The following is a 14320-nucleotide window of genomic DNA, read 5'->3' on the forward strand; positions in this document are numbered from 1 at the left end:
ACTATCACACTTATTAAAAAATCAATTCAATAATTAAAGTAATTAATTTAAACATTAACCAAACAGTATAATAAAATGTTTTTACAAAAATTAATTCAGAATATTTTCGTTCAATTTACTGATCATCCTCAGTAACTGATGCTGCTGTTTTTCACATGCACTGGTGTCATCTTATGTGTTTTTTATGCTGGTGTCAGCACTTTTTTTTTTAATTATGTCTGTACATTTAGAATGTTGTGTTTTTGAGTAAGTTCATTTATATAATTCACAATGTGGTCTTTTGTTAAGCATAGAGTATCAAGGTTCAATAAGTCATTATAAAAGTTCAAATTTAAAATTAATATCATTACCAACCATCATGTACAATAACATAGCAAAAATAAAAATAAAACTTACTCTTTCCTTCGAGCTGAACGTCTCTTTTCCTCATTTAATTCTTTAGTAGATTCTTTAACTTTTGCCTCAATATTTGGATCTGAATTACGATCAATGGCTAACTCTTGGCGATTTTCTGCTTCCATTTCTGCCTGGATTCCAAGCCTGCTTTCCAACTGGGAACTACAAAAATATTAATTAATAATTAAAACGATATGATAAAATAAGGAAATCAGTTTTATATAAGAAAAAAATGAAATGTTATTTTGAAACTCAATCCATTGAGCAAATAATACTCAGTGGATTATGTCATATACTTACCTACGAATGAGCGATAACAAAAAGATCACTTCTCACTTAATTTCTTTTCTCTTTTCCTTGCATTGTATTCCCATTTTCATTAACTTATTAGAAGAGGGAGTAAGAAATATACCTATATAAATTGAATCATTGGTCATATTTTTTTTACTCAAGGAGATATTTTGGTTACATAATTAAAGATATTTTACAATAACAAATTACATAATGCAGTAAATTAATGAATGAAGAAAGGTTTAAATTGTAGTAGAACAGCCTAAAGAATATTAAATCTGCCAGAAAGATTTTTCATTCAGCTTTGCTGGAAGGGATTAAAAAAATAAAAACATATTACAAAAGACATAAACTAATCCTCTCAAATTAAAAAATCTGTAAGGCAATAGGATTTTTGTTCCAAACAAGTTCATAAACAATTTTTGTATACAAATACACATAAAATGTGCATTAAAATAAATACATATACATATGCTCTGTGTATGTAGAAACCTCTTTAGCATAAAACAGAGTTCATTAAAAAGTTGTTGCAAGAAATAACATCACCAAAAGAGAAACTTGATTTTCTTTAATTTTGACATATCTTCTAGTGTACAACAGAATTTTATTTGAGGCTGTCATTGTAATAATAATAATAATAATAATAATAACAATGTTCAATAATAAATATGTAAAGAAAAACGTTACGAAATTAAATCACCGAATAACTTCTTTGCGTACATATTAAGCAAAATGTTTTTACTGTCAAAAGATAAATTCCGAATGCAGTCAGTCATTCCTAAAAAATATTTCATGAAATACTGTAAAGTTTCATTCATATCTTTAACTTTAGTAAATTTTTTTATTTTATTTATGTTATTATAAACTTGTGTTATAAGCTAATAAAAAATCTTATTATTGACAAATTGCTTGTTATTAATGTTTTTACGTTTGCTCAGTAAAGTAATCCTTGTGAAAAATTCAAAATCACTGTGATGTACAATATTTAATTTGAATTGCAAATAAACAAGACAATCGTTATTTACATTTTTTAAATTTCATGCATGATCATAACAATATGAGTTGGCCAAATTATTAATAGTAATTAATAGTTTGTATATCCAACCTTATCCTAGCTTATTTAGGTTTTAATATTTTTTTAACTTAATTACAATACAGAATATATTTTGTGACTAATTATATTTCAGCATCCTGAACATTTGCAACCATAAAAATATGTGCTAGAGCAATAAAGTTTATGAAATACACCAACACTAAATTTTAATTAAAATAATCTACACTAAGTATAGAGATCAACCTTCTGACTAGTTGTTAGTGAGAGTTGTTAAGATGTTGTACTAAAAATAGTACAATGTATGTTAATTTTGTTTATTATGACAATTAGAATTTAAATTATTGACAAATAAGTGAATTACTGAAAAACACCAAATCTGACTTTATACACTTAGGTTTGGGATATGATGTCAATGATAGTGAAGTCGTTAGGTTACATTAAACTTAACGATAATGATAAGTGTTAAAAATACTGTTTTTTTTATTGTTTTTACATGCTGTAAGACATTGAAAAACAGTATAATAAAAAAATACTTTCTCATTTTATTAAATAAAAATAAAACCCTCATAAAATAAACATACCGATATTTATCCATTCTAGAAGAGAAATCTTTGTAACGGTTATCAACAGCAGCCACCCACTGCTTAATAGCAGCTGCATGAGCATGTCCTTTCTCAACTAAACTATCAGCTAACTGTAAAAGAAGTTTGACTCTTTCTCTTGTCTCTTTAGCAGTTCCTTTAAATTCATTATGTTCCCTTAATAATTTTTCAGTTTCCTCCTAAAAAAATAATTTAAAAATCAAATATTTATTTATATCGATAGTAAACCTAAAAGTAAAGTAAAATGTCTAAATGTAACCTAAATATAAAGAAAACATTACAAAAATGATTCTTTTGTAATGACCAAAGTTTAATACAAAAATACATAAGATCATACAAAGATTAATGACTAAATTACAGGCAAAAGAAAAACAGCTTTCATACTATAAAAAAATGTCATGGTAAAAAATAATTAAGTTAAAAAAAAAATCACTTTTTGACAAGAAAAAATACTCCATATTATAAATTTGATTAATGGGAGATTGCAATTTAATGCATAAGTCTGCTGGAAGTATCTTCTGCATTGTACATATTACATTTTAAAATTAAACAAGTAAATCTACCTAAAGTATTTTAGAATAACTACAGTTCAATCAGTAGATAATAAAACTCAATAACTTGATCTACAATAAAAAAAAAAAATTACATCATATATTACATAGCAAAATTGCTTAGAATTCAAAGATTCAAGGACTGAACAAGACCATAGGTGCTTTTATATTCCATGCCATACAAAACTACCTGTCAAATCATAATAATATAGTGTTAAGTAAAACCATAATGATTGTAGACAACATGACATATAAGTCACAAGCTACTCCCAAAAATAATATAGCCATTTTCAAGAATAAAAAGACGTGACAAGCTTATGAGATAAAATGACAAATGAGAGGTTTATAAACTCATTTTTTAGGGAATGCCATATCAATCTGATTAGACCATTGAGATGTAAAAGATATTCATCTCAGGAAGTGACAACTTCACTCAGTTCATCACAGTAATACTGACTATATAGTGAATTGGTATTCACTTAGTTTCTCTTAGTTAAAAGCAACTCGGAATGATAATTCTTGAACTTCAGATTTATATGCAACACAGCTATAAAAAAATCAGATCACAAAGTATAAGCAGCAAATATTTCTATTATGAAATGATTTATTACATACATTCCTTCATTTTAGTAATATTACAGTAAATTAAATAACAATAACTTGGATTCTGAGATTTTGCAGATGTCAAATTCAAGGTAGAACTTTTAAATATATTTTAACCTTTTTTTTGTCAGAATATTTTAGTCACTGAGGTTTAATTATTAGCAGTGTCAAATATCCAGCTTAATTAAGAGAAAATTAAATGTAATTTGACAATATTTGAAGAATCAGACTGTAATTACTTATGAGGTGAATGCAAATTTAATCTCAAAATAATAATTAGTTAATAATGCTAAAAAGAATCGGTAAGTAAAAATATTCAATGTTTGACTTTTACATTACTTTCTTTTCTTTTCTTTCTTTCTTTTAATGGATGCTGCTAATATGAACTGTAGCTTTTATCTAATTAGTGAAGATGAAAATAAATGATAACATTCTGTAACTTCACATTAATTCAATCAAACTTTTCAAATAAGGATTGTCACACTAACCAATTGGTCAAATTTCATATTAAAAACAACATGTATGTTTTTATTTAATAACTAATTTGATGAAGTTAATTAAAAAGAAAATTAAAATTGGTAATTACTAATATGAAACTTTTTCTCTTCTGCAGCACAATTAAATTTTTTTTTTTTTAAATAAGTAAGAAAGTACTCTTTACGAGCCAATTTTAACCTAGTATGGTTCAGAACAAATAAAACTTAAGGAAATAGATAAGATTAACACTATGTTCTAATTAGTTACAACAATTTAATAAGAATTCCAAAAACTGCTGATTTTTTGTTTAACTTGTACCCTTTTTTTATAATACATAAAAAAATCAAACAGGCAATTAAAATAAATCAAAACTAAAACCAAATATTTACACAGCACATTTCACAATTATTAATATTCAAAAAACAAAAAACTATGCGCATATTTAACATCATAAAATAAGATTATTTCATGACAAAAAGTGTATGAAGGTTGTATGAGCAATGCAGCAATATAAACATGATGTATTAAATCATTCTGGCACACAACTGGCTGACCAAACAAACATTTAGTTACTAACATTGATACAAATACACTCAAAGAGAGGAGGGTGAGAAGAGATGAGAAAAAGGTAAAAAATAAAGCAGGAGAATCTACTTTGGCTCAATATCAAAATAGCAAATCGAACCTAAATATAACACAATATAAACATTTAATTAATAAATATTGTTAATTGTTTTACAGATCCTTATCACACTGAGATTTTAAAAATTTAAAGTAACACATTTTTATGAAAATGTTATTTGTGTTATATCAACATACATTTCTTTAATACATTACACTCATAACAAGAAATAATTTTCAACAGTAACCTAATTTAAATCTTTAGTAAAAGGAACATTAATAACAAAATATTACATAAATAATTTGTTTTTAATAATAACTAATTTTGAGGAAGATCATAATTTATTCAATTAATCTTTTATGAGATAAATATTTACAAGGTCTGATAAAAAAAATAATAATCTGATCTCGGTTTTTACTTGGGAAGTAACTGGCGCCAAAAGACGTAGCTAAACACAGTACTACTGTTAACATTACTGGGCATGAATGTTTTTTGTAAATTTCAATAATGAATAAAATCTGCTGAGTATAGAATAAATCAATATTCAGTACAATTACCATAAACTCATAAACATACTTTATAGAACAAAGGTTGAAATTATAAACGCATGAACATAACATCAGAGGCCATTTTTTTAAATCATTTTATATATGAGAGTACGGGTCAAAGGGTAAAGCGAACTTTCAGCTTTGTATTAACAAGAACTGGCAGCAATATAGGTACAATAAGGTGCATGCTAAGCCATATTTGATGTTAATGGTGGATATTTGATGTTAGTTCCAGATTAGGTGCAGTGAGTGGGTAAAGGACATGATAAGTTTCTAGTTGTGTGATTTATGTACACAGTAAGTCGGAAGAGTTCCCAAACTAAATTAAATAAAAATACAGATTTAAAGATAAACAAATTTACTCACATCAGCCCACTACATAGAACCCTTATCTAGTTATATACTTGTTGCAGCACCGGCAGAGCCCGTCGTCAAACGCTCTGGAGAAACCACTTTGTGGGATTGCCTTCTTGGTGCAAGTCCTTTGGATGGCCAGAATGTTGTCAAAAAAGAAGCCTTTGATCTTTAACTTGACTTTTAGGAACAGAAAATAGTCTACTGGAGCCAAGTTGGGTGAATAGAGAGGGAGGGATAAGATGGTAATTTGATTTGTGGTGTAATACATGTTAAAATTGTTGCTATGTGTGCTGGGGCATTGTCGTTCAATCAAGAGAGTTCAACTGCCCGGATCTCGATACTCAGGCCGGATTTGACAAATGCGATGCATCAGGCATTTCATTACTTCCCAATAGAATTTAGAATTCATGGTTTGACGAGTTGGGACAAATTCATTAAAAATCAGGCCCTTTGAGTCGAAGAATGCAATCATCATCATTTTCACTCTTGATTTTTGCTGCCTGACTTTCGCTGGTCTTTGTCCTTCAGAACTCAACCAAGCAGCAGACTGACGCTTCGTTTGCGAATCATACATGAAGCACCAGTTTTCATCCCCAGTTACAACTGTTTGCAAAAAATTCAGCTCGCTATTGGCAGTTTCAACAAAGTCTTGAGCAGCAGAAAGACGCACCTGTTTTTGTTCTTCAATAAAGAAGTGTGGAACTAAACGAGAGTACACCTTTTAGTGGTTCATTGTTTTGTTAGAATTGTATGTACCACATCTTTACCAATGTTTAGCTTTTCTGCTATGGCCAAAAGGGTAAGATGAGGTTTTTCGAGCAGGAACACATTTATTTTCTCAATGTTTTTGTCATGATCAGCTGTTGACGGCCTCCTGCTTTGTTCATCATCCAATGATTCTCTACCATCTTTAAACTGCTTCCATCACGTGTATGTTTTAATTCGAGATGCAGCTTCATCACCACATGCTTACTGTATCATGGAATAAGTTCCAACGAAAAATTTTTGAAGTCGTATACAAAATTTTATTGCGCTTTTTTGTTCCATGTCGGCGGCTCACACAAGATCACATGAACACAACCTATGAGGCCAAATATAACTCGAGACTGGAGGGATGAAACGTGATGAAATTTTGTACAAACTTGTCTGACATTGTACTACATAGTTGCTTGGTTGACCAAAAGAAGGTGCTATTTGTATCGACCACAGAAATTTTGTTCAGAAACTTTTCAGACCTACTATGTATGTCTGATATACTGAAGCGAACAACGCCGGCAAAAGTCCATCAACGCTCTGCAGTCTTTGCACACAATCATGTGTAATAACTTCAGTATATTATCATACCAATTGTAATGATAAAATATAACAGAGCAGTAGACATTTAGTGAAAATTTAAGGAGGTTTTTTGACACTGACATTTGTGACATGTTGATAACTTTTTTTTTGACTACCAAGGAATTTTCCATCATACATATCCCATTTCAGTATTATTATGTTTTACATTTATATTAATAAATATTATAAACAAAAAGTTCTCCATTGCCTTCAAGATGTTCGGTTCAAAAGATCAGACATACGTAGATCACACAACTAGAAACTTGACCATGACTAGAAACCTTTGCCCATTTCCTTCACCTAATCTAAAACTTAACTAACATCAAATATACCAGACTTAGCCTACCTTTAATCTACCTATAATGCTACTGTAATCCCTTGTTATTGCAAAGCTGGAAAATGCTGCTTAACCCTTGACCAGTAGACTCATATATTAAAGATTTTACATAAATGGCCTCTGATGTTATCCTAATATATTTACAATTTCAATTTTTGTTCTACTCAGTATATTTATGAGTTTATGGTTATTGTACTGAATATTGCTACATTTTGTAGCCAATACATTTTATTCATAATTTTAAATCATGTAGCAGTAAGAAAAAATAAACAATAACAACTAAACATACAGAAAGCTGTTGTATCTGTACCACCACCATACTACTCTAGTGTTTCTTTATTATTGCGACTGGTACTGTTGTGTTTAAGTTCTTGGTGTGGTTGTGTTTAAGTTCTCTAATGTTACTTTATTATAGGTCATTATTAGCCCAGTGTTTGAGGGTAAAAATAGAGTGTTACCTCATAATTCTTTTGGATATCGATTTTCATGAAAATTTGTAATTAAGCTTATTCAAACCTATGCTTCAAAAGTTATATGTTCCTGAAGTGTGCTTCCTGTTTTTTGGGGGTGAAAACTAACCCTTATTAAAAAAATTCAAAAACCACATATTTTAACGTTTCATAGGTTGAAATCATGTTTAAATATGTAGAATAAACATTCTATTATGTTATGGAATATAACTTATGGTGTTTTATTACGTCTCAACCCTTAGAAACCACTCCATATGATGAAATTAAGAAAAAATTAGTTTTCAACAGTTTGAAATATTTTAATCGTGCATTTATAATGAATTAAAATTCCTTTACTGTTTATAATATAATTTATGATTTATTGTAACATTTCAACCCTTAATAACCACCACTTATGAAAAAATTTATTAAAATTATAGATGTAAATGTTTTGTAGCTCAAAATCATTTAAATGTATAGAATAAACATTGTTTCATATTCTGAAACATTTATGAAATATTTATGTGTTACAACATTACAACCCTTAGAATCCACCCTAATGATAAAAAAAAGTTCATTTTCAACAGCTTAAAATGTTTTAATGGTGCATTTATAATGAATTATAAACGTTTTATACCTGTTAATATAATTTATTGCAACATTCCAAACCCTACAAACCAGCCTTGTGATTAAAATTAACAATCATATTTACTTAAAATTAAAAACTGAAATTATAGAATGACTAACGCAGAGAAATAAAAATTTTATGTGCGTTATAATAGCATGTTTTATTATTATAACTATGGATCATCACAAGAAATGTCATCACATGTTGTCAGTTACAATTGTCATCAGAGCATGTTCCACACATCGGGTTACAAAAAAGCATACACACACACAAGTATGAGGATATACTTAAGTAGATATGTAGTTATATGTGTTCACATGTATTCATAAATGCTCTGAAACTGTCGAGAATATAAAAATTTACATGCTTTGAAAATTTCACTGAAAAAATGCGATTGGTTTTTCAACGATAACTTCCTTAATTTTTTAGCTACCCAATCGCTCAAAAAACCATTTTGCAGGAAATTTCAAGAGCTACAAGGCATGTAAAGTTCAGGTTCCTTGAGCCCTTTTATTTTTTTTTAATTTTTGAGTTTAAACGGCTTAGGGAAGGTGGTTCTTGCACTCAAATGCAAGCTTCTAACAGTGATATCTCAATCAATTTTTATTCTACAGAAATAAAAAAACCCAAAATTTTCAGTAAAAAATAAATAATAAATAAATTTTTGTACTTTAGCATTTTTTTACATATTTTCTTTAGTTTTGAATTATTATGTAAGAAAGAAAATTTTTTAAGAAATTACAAAATGTTTTTCAAATTTGAATCAACCTTTTTTCAAATCTAGGCATTCCAAACTGATCAAACTTCTAGAACCTATTTTAGTACTTAAATAAAGTAAACTGTAAAAGGATTACATTCAATTCCAATTCTTGCGGAAAAGTCATTTGTTTCATTGCTGATTTTTTCTCTGAAAAAGTAAGATGACCATTTTATTTTCATCATAACTCGTTAATTTTCATCCTAATGACTTTTATCAAAGCTGGTTTTAAAGGTCTTTTCAAGTATTTTAAAAATATCCTATAAGTTTTCCTAGAAAAATTTTCCGTTTTTCCATTATTTAATGTTGAAAGGTTCAACTACAGTTTTTGGTGAACAAAAAGTTACCTTCAACGAGCATAATTCGATTCATATTACATCTTCAGAAATAAAAAAAAACAATCTCTTTTTTATTTTATAAGCTTCATTTTTACTAGTAATAATTTTTTTTGATAAAACGTAAGTTTTTTAAGGTATTCGTGAAAAATCATCCAGTGGTTGAATGAAAAATCAACATTTTCAATCACGAATAACCCAAAAAGTATTAACTCTTCAAAAAGTTTTTATAGACTTTTTTACTTAGAATTTATTCCTCCACTGATTTCTGCAATTATTTTGAATGTAACAATTTCCACCCTCGAGAAGGAATGGCATCCAGCCCCAAGGTAAAAACATACATCGGCATTATATAACTTTTGTTCCTTGAGTTATTCTCTAATTACTGTTCAAATTTCATGTCAATCGGTTTTGTCAGAAAGAATTCTGACACTAGACTATATGGAATCTTTCTGATAGTAAAGTATTAACATATATATATTTTTTTCTGAAAATTATGTAAATGATATTTTCTTAAAATTATATTGTAATTTACATAATATTTTAATTTATATAAAAAATTATTATTCCATAAAAATTGATGAAGCATGAATACTAATGATGACTAGATGAGTAATGAAACAGTTGATCATGACATTGAGGCATGAAACCAAATTCTAATAGATGTAATGAGAGATCTGAGTGGAAAATAAATAATAATTTTGTTGTAGACAATTTTACATTTGTTAATTGATATTTAAAACACAGACTTCAAATTCAATGAGTTTTGAAAATATTTTATCATATTTTTTTAAACTCATCACAAGTATATTTTGAATGCTTTAAAATTCAAGATTCTTAGGCTTAGAGTCCTAATTTTGCAAGAGAAATTTATTTCTTGAAATTTTTTAATAAAATCCATTGCATGAGCAAAGAAAAAAAATCAGATCGTTCAAATTTAATAATATTTGTAAAAGTTAATAGAAAATTAAAGGGCTACTAATCTTTTTGTTTGGAAAGTGCAATTTTGTTATTTCCTGAAAAAGTAAAATAACTATTTTTTATCAGTATTGGATACCCTCCAAACAGAAAATATTTTAATTTAAGATAAATATATAAATCATGATATAATAAAATCAATAAAAATAACCCAATTTTTATAAATAAAAAATCAAAAGAAAATTCAGACTATCTTTTAAATTTTATAAGTGAAAAACATCACTTTATCTTTTAACATACATCTATCATGAAACATCTAACTATGTTATGCGATTTAGTCATAAATTCAAAATCCCATTGCATGAGAAATACGAGTAACACACATTCTATACAACACAACTAACTAAGGAAAAATTACACATAAATTTAAACGTAATTTAACAATTTTTAAAGATCATTAAATAAACTGGTAAAAGAATGATTTGACTTGAACAAGTGTTTCAAAGATTTAGATGAACATCACTTTACATATATATACAAATGATCATCTTGCTTTATAGGAAAAGATAATATATAATTAATACCTGAGTGCCACCAACTGATGTGTGGGTACTAAGATAATGTTCACCCGTCTCGTGTATCCATTCTAAAGCTTGTTGAGCTGAACGTTCAAATAACACAAATTGTTGACATTGATCAAGACGCTTCTTGCGTTGACTCCAGTGCTCTAACACCTTGTTCTCTTGACTCAGTAGCTTTTCCAGAATAACTAAACACATTAATAAAGATAATATGTTAGAAACATTTAAACTACGTAAAGTATGAAATAAATAATGAACAGTTTAATAATACAATTAACATTATAATTAGAGCAGGTGCTTGTTTTTAAATTTACTAGTCGATTGGTACTTTGATAGTCATTAAAATATCACTGAACTCAATTCTACCTTAATAAATAATAATTTTAATAACATTTATAAAAGTTACCTTAAATTAAAAAAAGAAGCAACCTTTAATTTAATTGTTCAGCAGTTTATTATGAGATGAAATCAGGGGAAGATTAATCCATATCCAAAATAAAACTGAGCTAACAACTGATAGTAAAAAATGGAGCTAGTAATATCTTCAGTATGAATTTTGTGCCACTATTACAGTTACAAATATTTTACAGTACTCCTTTAATATTAAATTAGTCATCACATAAACTGCTATTTTTAAAAATTAAGTTTGACCAAGACATATAAAGTAACAAAATAATTAAAACATTTGCATTAAATGTAACTAATATTTGTTGCACAACAGCAGCAAACTGAAATGGATCTATCATAACCATTTTCTATAATGATAATTAAATAATACATCTGCAACTGTACTACTACTAAAAGTGTAATTAATTTTTTTATTTTATGAGTAGTTTACCTTTTAAATCAAAATTTTCATTCATTCAAAAACACTTACAAAAGATGAGTAGGATACTACAATAAGTATTGCTGCCTAAAATATGATTAGAAACATAAGCTATGTAACAAAAGAATTACAAAGAAATCAAACTTGTACAAAAAAACAAAATTTACTTAGTTCCGAACTTGAAGAAGATTATTATCAATATTTAACATCAAAATACAAAATAAAAATTTAATTGAACTTAATAATCAAGTGTAAGTAACTTATTTTAAATGACAAATATATTACATTAGCAATAAATAAAAGGAAAGAAAGTAACTTAGTGAAACTAATTTCACTTACAACTCAGCTTAGCTAAACTGTCCAACTTTTTTTTATTTTTAAATAAGTAGATGTATTTAATTTATCCTAATTTGATCAAAGTATCATGTAATATTTAATAATTCTTTAAGAATTTAGTAATATTTATAATTTTACATGACCAAGGTATCATCAGCCTGTTATGCAACCCTCAAACTTGAAGGACTATGAATCTTTCTGTCAGGATTACCATATCCTACCTGAAAGTCATTTTAAGATACTAGTTAGTTACCTTTTGATGAAAGGCAAAAAGAAACTTTGCATCTGTCTATTTATGCGTAGTAAAATAAGAAGTCTAAAAGGAAAAGTGACAAGAGCTACTATGCTAAAATTTGCAATCAATAATGTTAATAATATTTAGAATAAAAGCTTGTCATAGATAAAAAGGAAAGAGAAATTCAAGCAACAGAGATTTAAAAAATCACTAGAGATGTACACTGCTGGACTAGCTTTGGAATATTTTTTTAGAAATGAGCTTCAGATATTTTTATTTGTTGAAAAAATTACGAACTTATATTAATCATCGTCAAAGAATGTCAGATGAAAAATTGTCTAAGTCAATATTAACTTATCAAACTTCAAGATAAAGAAATTGTGATAGATTGAGGAGAAGATGGTGTGATATTTCTTTGAACTGGAACAAGACCTTGGATTTATGCTGTTAGGTTAATGATGATGATGTAGACGTATATTCACTGAAATTTCCATAATGTGTTGTAATCTTAGATTTCTCTTTTATTTGCATTTTAATTTCATTAATAAATGAATTTCAGAAAAAATTAGTGTAGAAGTAGAGTTGACTTGTATTAAAAAAAACATGATGTATTAAAAAAATTCAGAATCAAAACAAAAATAATGTTGCTAAATACATCCAAGTGACAGTATTAAGTAGAATACCCTAGAGACACTTAATCCAAAATAGCTTGAGAAATCATTTTAAAAAAGGAAGAGAACATACGCATGCAACTTCAATAGAACTGATACAAATTCTGAATTGTTGATATAATTCTGATTGCTGATTGACAGAAAAGAGAAAATAAATATAAATTAATGAAAGAGCTATCCCAATCATAATCTATTAAAATCCCAGTTTTAATAAAGAAGGAAAATCAATTATGCTTGATAATATAAGGGTGAAATCACATCATACGGCCTTCACTGAGTTATGTAGAAAAATTTCCCAAACTATGCTACCAAATAGTAAATCAGTTCATAAAAAAAACTTACTTACTTCAGATAAATAATAAAAATAACCATCATTTTACAAGAATAGGATTACAACTACAGTTAAGTTGCCATAAACAACAATATCTTGAGGAAATACACCCATCAAAACTAATTCTTTAACACATTATCAAGTTGTTCTTATGATCTTAAGGAAAACCTTACTCTGAATTAATAAGACAGAATTGAGACAATAAAAATGATTTTTTAGTAAGTATTACGTACACAAGGGATAAATATGAAAAATTAAAAAATACAACTGCCAAAAAAAACATTGATGATAAATATTGCTCTTAATATAGGATAATTAAAGAGCGTGCAGGTGACAATTTTGCATATATTCTTTTTTCAATTTTTCAACCTAAACATATATATACATATATAAAAATATTTATATAGCCTATTACATTCCCGGTAACATAAGGATTCCAACATGTGGTCATACATTGAAACTGATTCAGCTGCTGAGCTGCTACGGTGGAACAAACATACATACATACATAAACAGTAACAATTACACTCCTGTTTAGGCAGTCATATATAAATACTAGTTAAATGAATAAAATTTATCATTTGATCTATGAAATGATAGATTTGAAAAATCTATCAGATATATGAGTCATTTTTTATTAATTCGCATTTCAATGCTCCATTCTGAATGATTCAGAAACCTCGCATCTCATACATAGATGCGAGTTATTCAAAAACTCATTTATCTGATCAATTTCTTAAAATTTATTTAAACATATATAAGTATGTACATATTTATATAGCCTAATGACACTCCCGGTAACATAAGGATTCCAATAAGGTCATACATCTAAATCAGTTCAGCCGTTGAGCTGCTATGGTGGAACAAACAAACATACATATGTAGATATACCCTAAATACATTTTACACTCTTTTTTGGGCAGTTGTGTAAAAATTAAGACCAAACAGAAACTTTTATATGAATAGAAGTAATTATCAAGAAACTAGTTTAAAAAATCCACTGTATATTATGCAACAATTACTGAATCTTAATCCTTACAATAATATTTTACAAATAAATAATTATTTGATAGTTGAATT

The 14320-nt window shown here is 27.6% G+C and overlaps 1 protein-coding gene across 11 annotated transcripts in view; it reads right to left on the bottom strand.

Moving 5' to 3' along the window:
- trio (trio Rho guanine nucleotide exchange factor) overlaps positions 1–14320 on the bottom strand; it is a 1562448-nt gene that overhangs the window by 345882 nt on the left and 1202246 nt on the right. For all 11 annotated transcript variants that reach the window (XM_075373360.1, XM_075373356.1, XM_075373361.1 and 8 more), the window contains 3 exons: positions 10845–11029; positions 2323–2522; positions 397–558 (listed from right to left, as the gene is read on the bottom strand). In XM_075373360.1, the coding sequence (XP_075229475.1) occupies positions 397–558; positions 2323–2522; positions 10845–11029 (547 nt within the window). The remainder of the gene's footprint in view (positions 1–396; positions 559–2322; positions 2523–10844; positions 11030–14320) is intronic.

This window comes from Lycorma delicatula, chromosome 8 (assembly GCF_047948215.1).
Source record: "Lycorma delicatula isolate Av1 chromosome 8, ASM4794821v1, whole genome shotgun sequence".
NCBI classification, from domain to species: domain Eukaryota; kingdom Metazoa; phylum Arthropoda; class Insecta; order Hemiptera; family Fulgoridae; genus Lycorma; species Lycorma delicatula.